The 16,392-nt window shown below is 43.0% G+C and overlaps 1 protein-coding gene across 1 annotated transcript; it reads left to right on the forward strand.

Annotated features, from left to right (window-relative positions):
* The first annotated feature begins 370 nt into the window (after positions 1-370).
* bloc1s5 (biogenesis of lysosomal organelles complex-1, subunit 5, muted) lies at positions 371-6,078 on the forward strand. The gene is made up of 5 exons (XM_061240003.1): positions 371-739; positions 839-921; positions 1,122-1,251; positions 2,692-2,750; positions 4,666-6,078. Exons 1-5 carry the CDS (start codon positions 721-723, stop codon positions 4,837-4,839), a joined length of 465 nt encoding a protein of 154 aa, XP_061095987.1. The 5' UTR covers positions 371-720; the 3' UTR covers positions 4,840-6,078.
* The last annotated feature ends 10,314 nt before the right edge of the window (positions 6,079-16,392 follow it).

Genomic DNA, 16,392 nt, shown 5'->3' on the forward strand with positions numbered 1-16,392 from the left:
CAACACTCTTTGCTTTTTTCGGAAATTATCATTATAATTTGCAAACACAATTTTTCCATATAAGTAAAAAATGCATGAGATTACAGTCGTGATTGTGTCAAGCGACCGTGTCCCTTGACCCAAGGTTGCCAGTCTGGGAAATTTACCCCCAAATTTAAGTTTTTTTTTGTTTGTTTGTTTGTTTGTTTGTTTGTTTGTTTGTTTTATCATGGAATGTATCGGATTCAATGATATATGATAATTTTAAAAGCTAGAATAGAGGACATATTTCAAGACATTTGTATGGGAGTCAAAAGAAGATGGGTGGTGTTGAAGAGGAGTTATGAAAGCATCTGGCAACATTGAGCGAAGCATAAACCCGGAAGTAGTACGCGGTCAGATGTCTACATTGTGACTTGAATTACCGAAACAGTAAATATCGTCCTATGTTTATTTAGTAAAGCTAGGAAGGAACGTGCCTACACTTACATGACATAATCTTCGTAATATCATACTGAACCATTTTCTTGTAAATCTGCGACGATTATATGTTTAGTGAACATTTCCTAGTAGCTATACGAGCACAGTGCTTGCCACAACAACAAGCGATAACTTGTGTTTTTAACGATATCTAGGCTTCTGCTAGTCAAATTTAGCTAGCTGGCTATTGCTTAGGAACGAAAGTAACTGAACTCGTGAATCGAATAATTTACCCATTTGCCAGGGATTAAATTCGTATCGATGGACAAGATTGCAAAGGGTGAGTCCACTGTTTGCGGCATTTAACTAACTTAGTCAGTCCAGATAAATACTAGTTAACTATTTAATTAACAATTTGTCGCCGACGTTCTCCCTTTAGATGTCGGTGATATTCAGTCCAGGCTGATCGATCACAGGCCAGTTATACAGGGGGAGATTCGCTTCTTTGTGAGAGAATTCGAGGTGAGCATTCTGCCATAATGTATCTTTATCCAATCATTTCTATATGAATTTATCTATTGTAATAAGTCATCGAAAGGGAAAAGTGTTTATTTGTGTCGCGATTTATTTTGCAGAGGCGCTGCAAATGTACTTAAATGTACTTAAAAATTACTGTATGTGCAGTAATTTTCCTCATTTGCAAATTCCTTCTAACTGTATAGGAGAAACGTGGATTCAGAGAGAACCGTTTGTTGGAGAACCTGAACAAAATGGTGATGGAAACCAACGAGCAAGTAGTCCCTAAGTGTTCTGAGACCATGCATGAGCACCTATGTGAGGCACTGACGCGATGTAAGCATCCTCTCCTCTCTAAATAATTTCCATATTTTACAACTTCTCTTTTGCCTCATCTGGAATGTGTTGTTTTGAATTACTTTATCTAAGCATCTTAACCACGGGTCTTTCACTGCTAAAATCTGTGTTTTCGAAACCGCTGAAACCTATTAGGCAGTCACGTTACTATGTCCCCTCCCTTTTCAGACTGCACTGTAACCAACCATAGATAGACATACACTAGTATTTGTCATACCCTGACCCATCCAAACCCATCTTGAACTCTGGGCTAACTATTAAGTATTTTTTTCCATATGTTCATAGTTAAGACATTTTATCAAGTTAAAAATGTGTTTTATATAATCTTTCCTGGTATTGACTTCCTTACATGATGGTAAAACCACCTTTACTGCCATGTTAGCTGCAGTATTGAGCTGACTTTGAGTATGTGAAAGTGCCCTCTGAAGCTTAGGGATTGCCTAGCTTTCACTCTACTCCCAGAATTGACCAAAGCCAGCTTTGAGTCTGCGATTGGGCCGTGGGCCGAGTGCAGCTGGAAAATCCCTTCCATTCCAGTGAACTCCACCACCACACCAAGCACAGAGATACAATGAGTAATACTTCCTCACCCAGTTTCTGAGCAACAAATGAGAGCTGTTTGGATGAAAACATGCTTGTGTAAGAACAAGCTGTTCTTAATACTATCAGCAATAGACACACACACAGAGACACACACACAACCACCACTGCTTTATCCAGCCCTTTCCTTGCATTCTACTGTCATCTACTGGTGTTTCAGCATGCTAAATGTAAATAAGAATGCCTGAGGCCTTTATTGACCTACCATTTTGACTTACAATAAGTATTCCACATGCAAACAGTCAGATTTAGTTAAACTGGGATTGTCAAATTCCTTTGCTGAGAACATTGTGGATTGTTGTCCACTAGCAAACTACCAGCATTTTGCAGCAGGGTGGGTTTCAGCTGGCAGGGTATTCCTGACTCCTCGTATGGTAGTGACCCCTTTGGTTGACCAGGTCCCTGCATTATCTCAGCCAGCTATGTGAGGTATGCAGTCATTGGGCACAGTGGTAGTGAAAATAACAGCTGGATGCATATATTCTGGAGGATGCATATTCACACTAGTATGTACCCTCCCAAATTGACAAAAAGTATTGCAGCAATGATACAGATCTATAGATGAGATTGGATTGGATTGAATTCCATATTGGGGTATAAAAAAATGGGCATCCCCATACCATCCAGTTGAATGTTGATCTAAAGCAAGCCAGATTTACCAGATATTGTACTGTTTTTTGTACTAATATTATTTGCATGCCATAGTTTGAATTACATAGACCATAGAGGAATGTGACTCAGACTTGTGAGCTTTGTGTTTTGATTGAATCATGCTTATGCCTGACACATGAGTGCATGTCCTCTTTTCTGTGCTTAAAGTGGAAGCTGCAAATCACATGGCACAGAGGATCCAGCAGAGGGAGCTAGAGGCACAGCAGGTAAGGCAAGGCAGCGCTGTGCTGCTGTGGAACTTCTGTCCCACAGTAACGTGCTTTTTATTAGTGCTTCATTCATCAGCAATGATTCAAATAACTGTTAGAACAGCCTGTAGGGTATGCAAAAATGCTGGGCATCTTCAACTAAACCATGTTGCGTTTCAGAAGCTTTACTTTAGGGAACTGTGCAGCCAGAGGCCAAATGAATCATATAGTCGTAAAACTAGGGTATAATTTGGCGAAGTAAAGAATATTCATGCCTCACTTGTCACATTTTGAGGTAATAAAAATAGTGCAAGAAATCTGAAACTCCCATTTTAGCTGATTATAGTCATCGGAAAATGCCTCCCTTTTTATAGATATTTTTCTGCCTGTTGCACACTCGGATACGCTCTGTATCACAGCGTACATGTCTATAATAGACGCAATAAAAGCAGAAAGCACTGTGAACAACAAAGAACAGCGTACCTTTGACAATGGGAATTTATCAGTGAACGTGGAATGTTTTAATGTTGCAGTACCTTCCTGAAAAACACCGTTTCACATTCTTGTGGCAGGAAGATAAAAAGCAGCGGTCGCAAACAAAACACGATTCAAGGCCAGCAGCATTCCGTTTTTAGCTAGGAAACATTTATCCGCTCATTTATAATATCAATATCGTACCTTTTCTGCGGCTGGGTTTTAAAACCGTTTGCATTTTGTCGCTTGAATTTACCCGCTGTCCAAACTACAGCCTGGCTTTGTTTGCACTTTGAATAATGAATTCAATTAATTTAAACTTGACAGCTTGTAGGTTATTGTTGGAACAGAATTTACGGTTTACGGGAACTCAAAAGATTACCAAATCTTTGTATGAAGGAGCAACAGTGGGAACAATGTATTCATCTGAGGGAGAGCCAGCTCAGGGCTGTTGGGTGGTGTAAATAGCTAAAGCCCTAGCCCTTTGTGCAGTGCCATAAAAAAACAAATCCTGAGTATGTCACTGCACACTGTGGTAAGCAGTGCAATTCCCCAAATCCCCAGTACAATCATGCATCCATATGGTGAAAAGAAGTAGCAGGTGCTTTCTGTTCATTCTTCATTGTTCATGCAGCATTGGAAATGGCCCAACAAACAAGATTGGCCATACAAATTTAGAGAGAAAAAAAAATCACATTTTAATAGTTTTATTATTTTATAATTTTATTCAGTTGAGTTTAATTGTTTTTATACTGCCCACTGCAGGTGGAGTTTTGCTTTGGTCTCTTGGAGACTGTTGCTTGTGTAAATATCCATCACATTATAATCGATCTGCAGTCCATCCATTTAGTGGGCTGTCAGTCTGAATGAACATGAAGCGGGAATCCATACAGAAGAGGCATTCAGTCCTCCAGCTCTCGTCTATAGAAATGACATGGCCTACTTAAATGAAAAGGAGATTTTATTGTTTCATGATATTTTTGGCCTGATTTACTCAGACCTTTAGCAAATGCCCAAACCTTTTAGCACATTCAAAACTAATAATATAACAAACGATTGGTTGAAAACAACAAATACCATGACCAATATTAGGTGATTTTTTTTTTTTTTTTTTTAAGATTTTTCACATGCTAAAGGTCTTGGCAAGCCAGACCCTTTATTTTAAAACTTTTGAAAGGATAATTATGCATGTATTTAAAGGGATGGCATATGGTATTTCTAAAAGACCAAGGGATTTCAAGGGCGCCAAACTGTCCTAATATGAAATAAGTTATTTTGACACTGTAGAAGAGTCTTTCTAAATGCAGTATACCTTACCAGAGTGGCACACTCACAGCGATGACTAGTACGCAGTCTGCAGGTTAGAAAGGACAGGGTCGCGACCTCCCCACAGACAGCACCGTGTCACAGTACCCGGTTGCCATGACAGCGGCGCGGCGTCTTGTCTGTATCGCTCCAGAGCACCCGGCTGCAGACCTGCGCGGACCGGCGCAAGGCCGACTGGGAGGAGTTCATGAAGGAGCAGGCCCGCCTTAAAGTGCAGGTGGACGAGGAGCACGCCAAGGCCGTGGGCCGCCTCAGCACCCAGTACAGCGAGATGAAGAAGGACCTGGCCAAGTTCTCCACCTTCTGAGCCCTCCACGTCTGAACACGCTACGTCCGTCTGAGCGAGAGGGGGGTGTCGGGGCTTTCAGCGACTGTGTTCAGAATTCAGGGCCTGTAGCCTAGCGGTTAAGGTACAAGACTGGGACCTGGAAGGTTGGTGGTTCAACCCACGGTGTAGCCACGATAAGATCCGCACAGCTGTTGGGTCCTTGAGTAAAGCCCTTAACCCCGCATTGCTCCAGGGGTGATTGTCCCCTGCTTAGTCTAATCAAATAAGTCACTTTGGATAAAAGCTAAATAACAAATGATGTGTATGGAATGTGTGCAGAGTTTGTGTCATGGAAGTATGTGGCTAGTTGGATGAATGAGCTTGTGTCTTGTTTTGACGGAAATGCTTTTAGTGGAGCGTCGCGGAAGCCTTTAATTGACTCCAAGCCTGGCCGATCGCTCTAACAGAACGTCGACGGCCCCATGTGAGCGTGAATACCGCAGAGAGTTTGTTGTTTGTCTGGCTCTGAATTGGAGCCGTCTAATAAAGAACTATTCATTTCCGCTTTCCATTGAAAAGAAACTGCTGTCTTCGTGCTAGAACGATACATAATACCAGAGGTTTAGAAAATGTCAATGTTTATAAAAATAGAAGAAAGGAAACCAGGTTGCTTTTGGTTAAAGTTTTAACTTGCAGTCATTTCTAGCTACTTTTTATAAAACCGATCTTGAATATATTTGACTTCAGCGTTGACTGAGGTTAACTGGGAATCTGGCGAGGAGATGTGATGTTGTAAGTCGGGAGTACTGCTATAGATCCACGTCAGGCAGAACACGCCGGCCTTCAGAAAGTATTCAGAGCTTGATTGTTTAACGGCACCGCAAAGAACGTCAGCAAATACACACTTCTTGACCTCCACAGACCTCCAGCATTCAGCACAAGCCGTCCAAACCGCTAAAAGCCGTTATAAATCAGGAGCTGCCTGTGGTTTGGGCATGTACCTGGTAAGACGGGTAAATAAATGAGATTGCCCTACCTGCGAAGGCTGTGGATAGATGGCAAACAATGGCAGCCTGTTTTGATGGATGGCCGGGTATCATGTCACATTCCTGGCACGTGAAAAACGTGATTGACTTCAGCTGAGGTGACAACATAAATATTTGAAATGACTTTTAAAAACATTGAGCCGAGGCCAGACTATTTCTTTTGTCCTTCTTCAAGTGGGGGGGAAGCGGTCTCGTCAATCAGCGTGAGAAAATAAACAGACAAGCTGCTTCACATGGGCCGCGTGTGTTTTTTATTACTTGGGGAAACTTGTACTGAATTGTCGAGTGATTCCATGAACGCATTTCACGGCAGAATCTAAATGGGAGAGGTGTAGGTTTTCGGAGAGGGTGTTTTGAACGTAACTGGCACGGAGAGATCAGAGTAGCCTACCCTGCTGAAAAAAAACGCTCAAGCTACAATTTTTCACATTGTGAACTATAACATTTCTATCTATTTATCTATCCATCTAAGCTATGTTTTGAAACAGCTGCTTGCTGATTGACCAGCTCATACACAGCTTGACCAGCTTATGACCAGCTTGGCAATGCTGGTTGACCCAACTCATACCCACCTAGACCAGTTTATGACCAGCTTGTCCATGCTAGTTGACCAGCTCATACCCAGCTAGACTAGCTTCATGAACAGCTTGGCAATGCTGGTTGACCCAACTCATACCCACCTAGCCCTGCTAATGACCAGCTTATCAATGCTGGTTGATCAGTTCATACCCAGCTAGACCAGCTTATAACAATCTTGACCAGCTAAACGGTCCTTGAGCGACCCTAAGTTAGATATAGGCTATGTCCATTTTGACCTTTGTTACCCGGAATCGGCTCTTTGTTGTTTAAACCTTTTTGTATACAGGTGTGTTAATAGTTCTGGGGGTCTGCCATATGTGTATGTGAATGCAGTTCCTGTTAGAATTGTGGTTTTTTTGTCTTTTGGCACCCGGGGTGCCCTCCACCTAGACCAAAGATAGGCCTACATTCTGGTGGGCGAAGAGAAGAGACAACCCCCAACTGCAGTGCAAATTCCCATCCAAGACAATGAAGACTGATCCATCAAGTGATGTGTCCTTGAAGAAGATTACAAAACAAACAACAGTAAAAGGTAAAGTGGCTCTCTGAGGATATCTGCGGGGCGCAAACAATTTCAACTTGTGGTCCCAATAGAGACGGTGGCGACCATTTTGTTGACGGCTCGGTGTAAAGGAAAGCCTGTCCCCGTGGCTGGCAGAGGAACCGCCCGCAGGTCGTCCGTTTCCCCTCACACCCCGCAGATAGACTCCCGCCATCCGGGAAGATGAGTGCGGTGCAGGTCGGGCCGGGAGCGACCCGCTTTATCGCGAGGCCCCCGGTCCGGCAGCACGGCAGGAACCGGGCTTGTTTTCGTCTCCTCTCTCTATCGGAGCCATTGTGTTCTTCCTGTTATGGAAAGATTGCAATGATCCCGGGCACAGTCAAGGAGCACGGTTCCATGCCAACATAAATCATCGAGGAACCCAGCCTGTCAGAGAGACTGGAGACACAGATTAGGGAAAAGTCTGATCATCGTCTGTCTGAAGTGCACAGGCGCGTGAACCCAGGCCAGGTTTATCCGCAAAAATAGCCCAAGGCACTGAGTGTTTCTGAAATTCTCCTTTGAATGGTCTCACACAGGTACATTTGAAACGATCTCTGTTTGTGACTTTATAAAACCTTGTTTATTCCAACCCCCAGAACTTACCGTAAAACAACTCCGTATTATAGTGTTGCGGTTCCAGCCTCAAACCAAGGTGTTCTCACACATTCAGAACCAATAAACTGTGAGTAGACTTTTTCTGAAACCTTGACAGGAGCCTTGGCAGTACCCAGTGTGAGCTTTCAACATAGTTATTGGAGGTCACGCTCCACGAGAGAAAAGTAACCCCAAAAAAAAGCCAAAGTCAAGTTATATAAAACTGCAGAGTGCTAAGTAGTGTTTTACTGTGGCAGTCGTTACAGCTCCAGCTTTGCACTCGAGTGAGTATGTCCTTCTGGTCTATTATGTCTGTTGATGGCCATTTTCCTCCATTATTGCTTTCAGTGAAATGAAAACACCACCGAGCAGTTGGGTGTACTCCCGATTTAATAACCTTGTATTACATCCCCGCAGGTGTCCCACAGCGTGGGTGGTAGCGCAGGTGGCGATACGAATTCTTTGGCAGCGCCTAACGCTCTCCCTGAGAATTTGAGTGGGGGGGGGGGGAGGAGGAGGGGGCGGACGCCACTCGGAGCCCCTGTATAATGATTAAGGAGCGGATTTTGTCGAGGGGACGCGGAGAGGTTAATTATCCACTGACACCGACCGCTTTCAGAGGAAGACTGCGAAAACAGATAAACCGAGCGCCGTCTCTTTGGAGGAGAGGGAAAAAAATGACAGTGAATTATCGAGGAGCTCATTCTCACACGCTTAGAGAAGGGGGAAGAGAGAAGGGGGCACAGCACAGTGGAGACCCCTCGTCACCAGGCACGTGGTGGGGATATATTTTTCACTCGCCCGAGGCGAGGCTAGACTCGTGTTCCGGGCCCTGCCAAGTCCAGAAAGGGAGATAAGAGCCAGCAACAACAAAGGCCTTCCTCAGTCAATCACGGGCAGAACAATGGTCAGAGGGGACGCAGAAGGGCTTGTCATCGCTGCTCTGACAGGCCCGCTGCTACTGGAGCTCGCCACTTGTTGTCCAGGGCTGGAGGAATGTCTGGATCTTTTGCCAGCATACCTCAGCAGATTCCTTTTTTTCCTTTTAATCACAGCCTATTTATAATGATTTCATATTTATTTTTGAATGTCAAAAGTTTTTGATGTTTTTTTCCCCCTCCCTCCAAACTTTGTCCCAGGGCACTCTGTAAGACTCCTAGTATATTATCGATGGGGAGGTTATCCGGTCATCTTGCACGTCCGGAAATCTCGTCAAGATTTTTATTTTATTTTATTTTTTTACACCCTGTTCTGTGGAAATGACGAGCAGAAAAGACAGAGGCATCCTGACAGATTTTCTATCTTCATTGGTTTTTTTTAGAGGTTACATGGTTCCATTACAGCTTAATGTACACCCCTGAATATTATCACTCAAGATTTCATAGAATGAGAAGATCTCATAGAATGCACCCCTTTGTTCACACACCGATTATGGGGCATATTTTACACTGGCAGAAACAAAGCTGGTCTGTCCGGAACTTATTCTTCTCCAGCTGCGAACTGCCCCCAATAAGAGGTAAAGCAAATACTTTACTGTGTGTGAGATCTATAGTTACAATGTCAGCCATCATAGGTTAATGTTTCATTTCACAGATATCTTGTTCAGGTGCTTAGGCACCCTAGATTTTTATTATAGCTTAATATAAATTCGCTTTTTTGTTTTCTGCATTAGTGTGTCACTAGAAAAGAGCAAATGCGAGATTTCCAAACATTCATTTTCTAAAAAATGTTTTTTTGTATTTAATTTTTTACATTTCCCCCCAATTTGGTAGCCAATTGTACCCTGTCTATTCCAATTATAGCTGTTAACTGAGGATATATTTTCAACGACCCCTTCCCTGATACATGTGGAAAATACGTATGCTTGCTTCATAATTTTAAGGTGTCTTCAGTTTGGCTACAGAAAGAAATATAAAATAAAAATGATGTTTAATTCATATATAAATACGATCACTTTTGAAAATTCCAACATGAAAACCAAGAATGAAGTAGCTCTACTAACAGTATCAAAAGTGTTCTAAAACTATAGCCTTGCATGCCACCTTTTAGACTGTCTCAATGCTAAAAGATCCAAGAGGTGATCTCAAAGACCGTTAAATCTGCTTTGATAAATCCTTACCTACATGTAATCGTATTCCATTTGATATGCTTTCCGATGCAACAAAGAGAAAGATGGTGATTCACCATGGGAAATAACAGAGAGCAGTATGTTCCCTACCGTGAATAGAACGAAGCCCTGCTTTGGAATGCCTAGCTTCTCAATTTTAGCTATTCACTAAAATCCAATATGTCAGCACGCACTCCCTGCATGAGTGTGATCGCTGGTAGCAAAATGGCCACCTCCCTGCTGAGATCTAGGCAGACATTATGAAACTGGCCTCTTTTTACTGTACTTGTTCCTTCTTCTTTTCTCTTTCACCTGACCATCCTTTTTTCTCATGCTCTGACTTCTTTCAGCCCTCTATACCACTCCTTTGCTCTAGTCTATTCTTCCCCAATTCTGTTTATCCCCCTTGCTCCTGCCCTGTCTACTGTTCGACAATAGGCACAGGGTCCTGTTCCACATAGCAGGCTTACTGAGTTACCTGGATAACTGCATAGAGTAAACCCCCCAGAAATCTGGAACATGGACTGAAGTATAAAGAGCTGTATTACTCTGTTTGTGCAGTGTGGCTAACTCAGTAATCCTGCTTTGTGGAACAAGCCCCAGGTCCTCTACAAGACACCACAACTGCCAAATGTCAGTCCCTTCCAGGGCATTAGTGTGAATCACTTTACTTCACTTGGTTCTTTGAACATGGTTCCAAGTCATCGAATAGAAATGGGGAAATTAAATAAAGAAAATGCCTGTAAAGCCATGGGAAAGGCATCAGCCACTATCAGTTTTATTTATTACTCCTTGTTGGCATTTTGATTTAGGAAAATAATTTGTGGGAGAGGTCATTGGACTCTTGGTATAAAAATGATTCAGGGCCTGGTCGCTCTCATGGTGACTGAAGAATACTACCAGTGGGATTGTTGTCCTAAGTTTTTTTCTGAAGCTTCTCATATCTGTCATATCGTGAGGTCAAGTCTAACCATGCAAATCACCTGTGCTTAACAGACCGTCCCTTCCCTGAAGTCCTTTCATCTTTTACCTTTCGTTCACCTTGACTGCCTCTGCTCCTTCTGTGTACTAAGATTTACCGTTTTATTGTGGGAATATTTCCTGTCTGGATTCTTAAAAAATAATTATTTCCTGTTTCCTTTTTGTTGTGTCTTTCCAGAAAATATCTCGCTTTGAATTATACACCGATCCACCTTCACGGTTCATGTGCTCTGGATTTCGGTAACTGTGCTTCCTATGTGTTGGCTCCATTGCGTGCAGCTGTACAGTCAAATTGAGCCAGCTCTTTGTGGTCAACTTCAGACCGAGAGGGGTTTCCTAGGCACATCAAATATCCCAATGAACACATTCCCTGACAAATAAATCACTCAACTGTTTATAAGACTGTTTTAGCCATTCAAGAGTCTGCATCCAACTGTACCTTACAGTAGCTGTATATTATAATACCTTAAAACAAAACTAGACAGCATGTGTGGCTGTGTGTGGGGGGAAACTGCACTTGTCCATATATCCATATGGGGATGTGCACACAGGACTTCTCGATGTGGGTGGGTGGGTGCGTGTGCATGTGAATTTATTCCTGAATGTCTGTCTGTCTGTCTGTCTGTCTGTCTACCCATCATATCCTGTATGTGTGTGTGAATATTTATTTTCCTGAACATAGTGTTTGTTAGTGTTATGTGTGCGTGCATCTGTGTGCGTGCGTATGTGCATGCGTGTGTGTGTGTGCGCGTGTGCACGTGTGTGTCGCTGTGAGTGGCTCTGGAGCAGGTCCAGGTAGACAGCCATCACAGGTGGGTAAGTCAGTCTTTCATCCCCCCAGCTCCTGGGAGGCCCCGGGCTCTTGGCTGAAGAATGCACAGGAGTGGGCTTTTCCAATAAAGGCAACCCTTTCAGTCCCCACATCAGGCTGCCTGTTAGTTTTCATCATCTCTCCCATCCAGAGTGGGCTGCTGCTTAGTCTCTTCCCTAATGACTTTACCTTTCGCCAGGGGGACCCAGACCCAAAAACAGCATTACTCACGTCCTGCCCGCCAGTATAACGCGAGGCACAGCTATCATGTCATTTTTAAGAGCCCAGGCCCGTAACGATGGGACTCAACAGGGCTCTGTTCTGCCTCCTTCACCTGCATTGCTCTGTCTTCCCATCTGATGTAATGTCTGCATCAGTGTGGAACTGCACTGAAAAGTCCCCAAAACGGTAAAGATGTCAATATAGCAGGCCTGAGGGAAAACGGTTATACAACTATAGTGTCATATTCTGTGTCTAGGAATGATAAACCAGGATTTTTAGTTTCACTCAAACTTAACATTTTCATTTATTTGCAGATTCTTCTGCTTGATGCTCAGTTTCCAATCTGTAATTAGTGGAGTAGACTTAACCTAAACCGTTACTACTGGTGGGGGATACAGTTTTTATATAAAAAAATATATTTATGTTAACTAGAACATTGAACTCAAGTTCTCATTTCTGATTATCTGTGTATGCATGTATACACACATGCACTCTTATTAAAGTAGGCATGATATACAGTGCAGTCTGTACGTATTTGGACAGTGGTACAGTTCCTGTTCTTTGGCTCTGTACTCTAGCACATGGGATTTGCACTCATAATGGCTTCCTTGACTATCTTTGGCAGAACTCTGGCCCTCATGTTGACAAACGCCAATAACTCCAAAGCCAATCAAAAGCCTAGAATCAAGACTAGATACTGCACCTTGTCTCGTTTAGTGAAGGCACAACCGTGAAATTGCCACCCCGCCGTTCTAGCGTCCTGCAGAGGGATAGCTAGCTTGTCAGCAGTCCGGCAAGGTTAGCGCTGCTGGACTCTCAAGCAGCCGTGGCCAGGGCCGAGTTGGACGGAAGATCAAAAGAGTGAGCGAGCAACAGTCCAGGGCAGAGCTTCACGGCACCTGCTGCAGCCCATAGCCAAGTCAAACACATTATTCCACAAGGCAGGCCGCTTAATGGCTTCTGTTGGGACTCGCTGTGATATTCGACTGTGGTAACCCGTGAACTGCGGAGGAGCACAGCTCCGAACCCCCTCTTCTAGTCCCCCCATATACCTGCTGCTCGCAGGCCTGTTACACGGTGTTCTGTGACAGGGGTGTGCGGTTATCCTTGGACAAGGATCAGTATTGAGAGAGAACAAATCATCCCGTAGAAAAACAATCAACATCTGTTTTCAGACTTGGCCACCTCTCGTTGGCTCAGCCAGACTTCGGCAAGGTTAGACGTTTTTTTTTGTGGTTTTTTTCCATGAAAGACTATGTGACAGCATCTGCAATTGCTTTTTAGGGGGAAAATAAAAACAAACGTTGACGTCATGCAAAGTATCTTGCAATGTGTGTAAACAGACGAAGGGAGACTTCGTGAAAATCTGGCGAATAGAGGATTATCAGTTATATTAAAATTGATCTTGGTACCAAAGAAACATTTGTAACAATTAAGGCATACCGAAGCAACTGCTTTCCTGCTTTTGATGTGCCAACACAAGCATCAAGTTCTCTGGTCACTTACTGCAGCAAATTGCTAGTTGTTTCCATAGCAACTCTGGCAGAAGGTTTGTGCCCCACATTACATCATAAGGCCTCCTGAGAAGCCCCTCCTACACGCAGGTCTGATAGGAGGCAAACGGGTCTGACCCCGCTTTCAAGTGGAGTCAGATTTACGGTTTTACAGTCCATACGAGTTTCCCACCGGAAAGGCTCACATGAACGCCTTACTATGTCGGATGATCAAGTCGGAGAAATCAAGATTTTAGACGCAGCACGAACTGGCCGAGTTCTCGTACTCGCTCTTGCCAACATGGTCTTACAAAACGCCAAGTCCTCCATGAACCGTAGGAAATGTCGCACAATAAAGCCAAGTGAACCACAGCTACAAATGTGAAATACACAGACATTCTTTGATAACTATAGTGCATAATTCAGTTTCCTGTGCGTGCTATAACTAGTTAGTCGATTGCTAGCCTGGAATGTAAACAGTCTGATGGGAACTAACACGCAGGCCACATAATCTTTCTTTCAGTTGTCTGTCCATAAAGCAAGTGAACGTGAGCAAGTCAGACAGCCGAGTTGTGATGCATTCCCAACTCAGAGAAAACAAACCACCCAACATCGCATGAAAGCGGGGTGAGGGTAGGGACCCTAGTATGCCACCTGTCAGGTAAGGCATGGTGATAGTATTTACAGGCCTGAGGCTGGAGGCCAGGCTTCAAGGTTTCCAATGATTCCGTATGCAGCCCAGGCCCAGCATGCCTGATGGCTTTTCCAGCAGGAAAGCGCAGCTTTTCCCAGGACAGCGAGCAAGCGCCTTCCTCCACGCATCCCATCCCCACACCTCAGTTCTCATTCTGATCGGACTCTTCCGACCTGAGGCTGTGTCAGAGGTAACGTTGACATGAACGTTCACGGACTGGGTATCGTTAGCCAGTTCCTGGACCTTGAACCAGCAGCCAGGTCAGTAACAAACTAAAAACCGCATCCAGTTCACATGCAATAAAAAGCAGTAAACCTTAAGTTGACTGTCTCGTGAGAATGGTGAGCGCACAGCAAGTCCTTGACTCTAACCCTGTCTGCAGGCATCTTCCCGTGGATGTTCCTCAGTGTGTCAAATAACTGCCCTGATAGTCTGGAAAAAAAAAAAAGACAAATTCCGAGAACTGACAGCATCTGATGCATGGCCTTGAGTTGCTTGCTATAACGAGAACATAAAAATACTTTGATACGAGGGCGATAACTATGGCAACGGACCTCAGCAGTGTACGCAGTTCCAGATGAAACACTACTTTAGATATTTTCCGTACTGATGTATTCTTGTAGGCGGTATTCCACTGCCTTTTCCCACGGAAGGTGGCTTGTGTAGCAGTTAGCCTGTAAACGACATCCGTTCCTCACAATTGATAGTTTCCTGTGTCCATGAAGTCGATGCAAAATGGCAAGCGGATACATTTATTCAACTATTCCTCACTTCTGTTTTCCAGTATATCATGTGTCAAGAATGAATGCATGAAATAGCATTCTAATATTATTATTTTTGTAATTGCTCAGAAACTGCCCATTGGATTGCACAACCATGAAATTGTTGTTTCAAAGCAGATTCTTAATGGTCCGTGCAGGCTATTGTTTTGGGCGTAACTCAACCACCATAATTTTAAGACTTTTTTAAACTTCTTCCCGAAAGTAAAATATCTTAAATATAGAACAAAACTTGAAAGTGAAAATCTGTTTTTAGCTTTGAAACTCGCAGCTGTGTAGCACGTATTCTTGGGTTTCATTTTCAGGGCTGACTGGGGGTGTTTCAATACAGTCCAAGCCAAGAAGTAACTTAGCACTATGAAGTGTGCTTTATATAACACCGCACATGTTTTATACCACTACACTCTCAAAGGTATTGCCTAATCCATTTTGTTTGCTATCATTGTGAGGACATGAGCACAGTGCTCCATTTGTCATTGTTAGTGTCTATACTCATTTCTCTGGAAGTGTCCACACAAAAGCGAGAAATAAAATGGGGGAAAAAACGTTTATTCCACTGCCATTTTATATTATTACATTTCATAGCTGTATTCTGTATGGCTACAGATGCATATATCTTTATTTAAGCCAGGAAATAGCTAACAAGCCACCCACATTTGATGTATTCTCACACTGACAAACTTGTAGTGTCTATGGCTCTGTAGGTTATATAAGCACTGGCCCCAAATGGCACTGTAAATAGAAAAATGATAGAAATAATTTTGGTATCAATATCACACTTTTTATATGAGGGTACTGAGTGAACTGCCCTTGTTGACATTTTCTTTTTCAATAAAGTCTGCATGGAATAAATGCACAACTTTAGTCATGAAATTGACTTCTGCATATATGTAGAATACATTTGAAGGGCGGACGCCAATTTTGAAGTCACACATGGCATGATATCAGTTAATAAAACTCTTGTCTTAACATCCAAGCTGACACGATATAATACATTATACGTTCATCATATTCAATAACCTCACCTGTTTGTAGCAACAAGTGAGGTACATGGTGGACATAATAGCGAGTGTTGCCCAACTGTCTGTTACGACAGACAGTTGGGCAGCACTTATTTTTTCAGACACTTTGGCAGCGACTCTGTCTGTTTAGCCCTCTCTCACCCTGCCACCTGCCGACTCCATCACTCTGAAGCTCTAACCTCAGGCAATTAAGAAAATAAACAGCACGTCTTCAAATCTCCTTGGGCCATTAATCTACTTTTCCTATTACAGCACATTCACCCGCGTCCAGCTCACATGGCAAACTGCCCATCACCAACAATGGGTAACCAGTGGACACTGGAACTATTTGGCTACCACTGGGAGGGGATGCATAAACGTGTCGGTTGCAATTTATTCGCATTTACCACCCCTACAAAATATGAAGATTAAGTTGTTCGGATGAATTGTGAAATATGAAAACTAGTGGGCCTCAGTAATAAATACTTTTTGTCTACTTCAGCTAAACCTCACATAAATTTTCATTGCTTTTTAAGCAGGTTGTATTCATAGGAAGAACATCACATCCAGAATTTTTCAGTGACTGTATCTGAGTATCCATAACCTAAACTGAACAATTTGAAGATAAACTATTTGAAATATTATAGAATATAGTGTCATATCATAGAACAAAATCACTTTCTGTGAGGAATATTAGGCATGAGAGGAATATTAGTACTATGTATGGGTTTTACCTTAATG

This window comes from Conger conger, chromosome 4, assembly GCF_963514075.1.
Source record: "Conger conger chromosome 4, fConCon1.1, whole genome shotgun sequence".
NCBI lineage: Eukaryota > Metazoa > Chordata > Actinopteri > Anguilliformes > Congridae > Conger > Conger conger.

Coding starts and splice junctions, on each gene's coding strand:
- bloc1s5 (XM_061240003.1), top strand. Junction 922..1,121: donor TCTTTGTGAGAGAATTCGAG/GTGAGCATTCTG, acceptor CTAACTGTATAG/GAGAAACGTGGATTCAGAGA. Junction 2,751..4,665: donor GGGAGCTAGAGGCACAGCAG/GTAAGGCAAGGC, acceptor GTATCGCTCCAG/AGCACCCGGCTGCAGACCTG.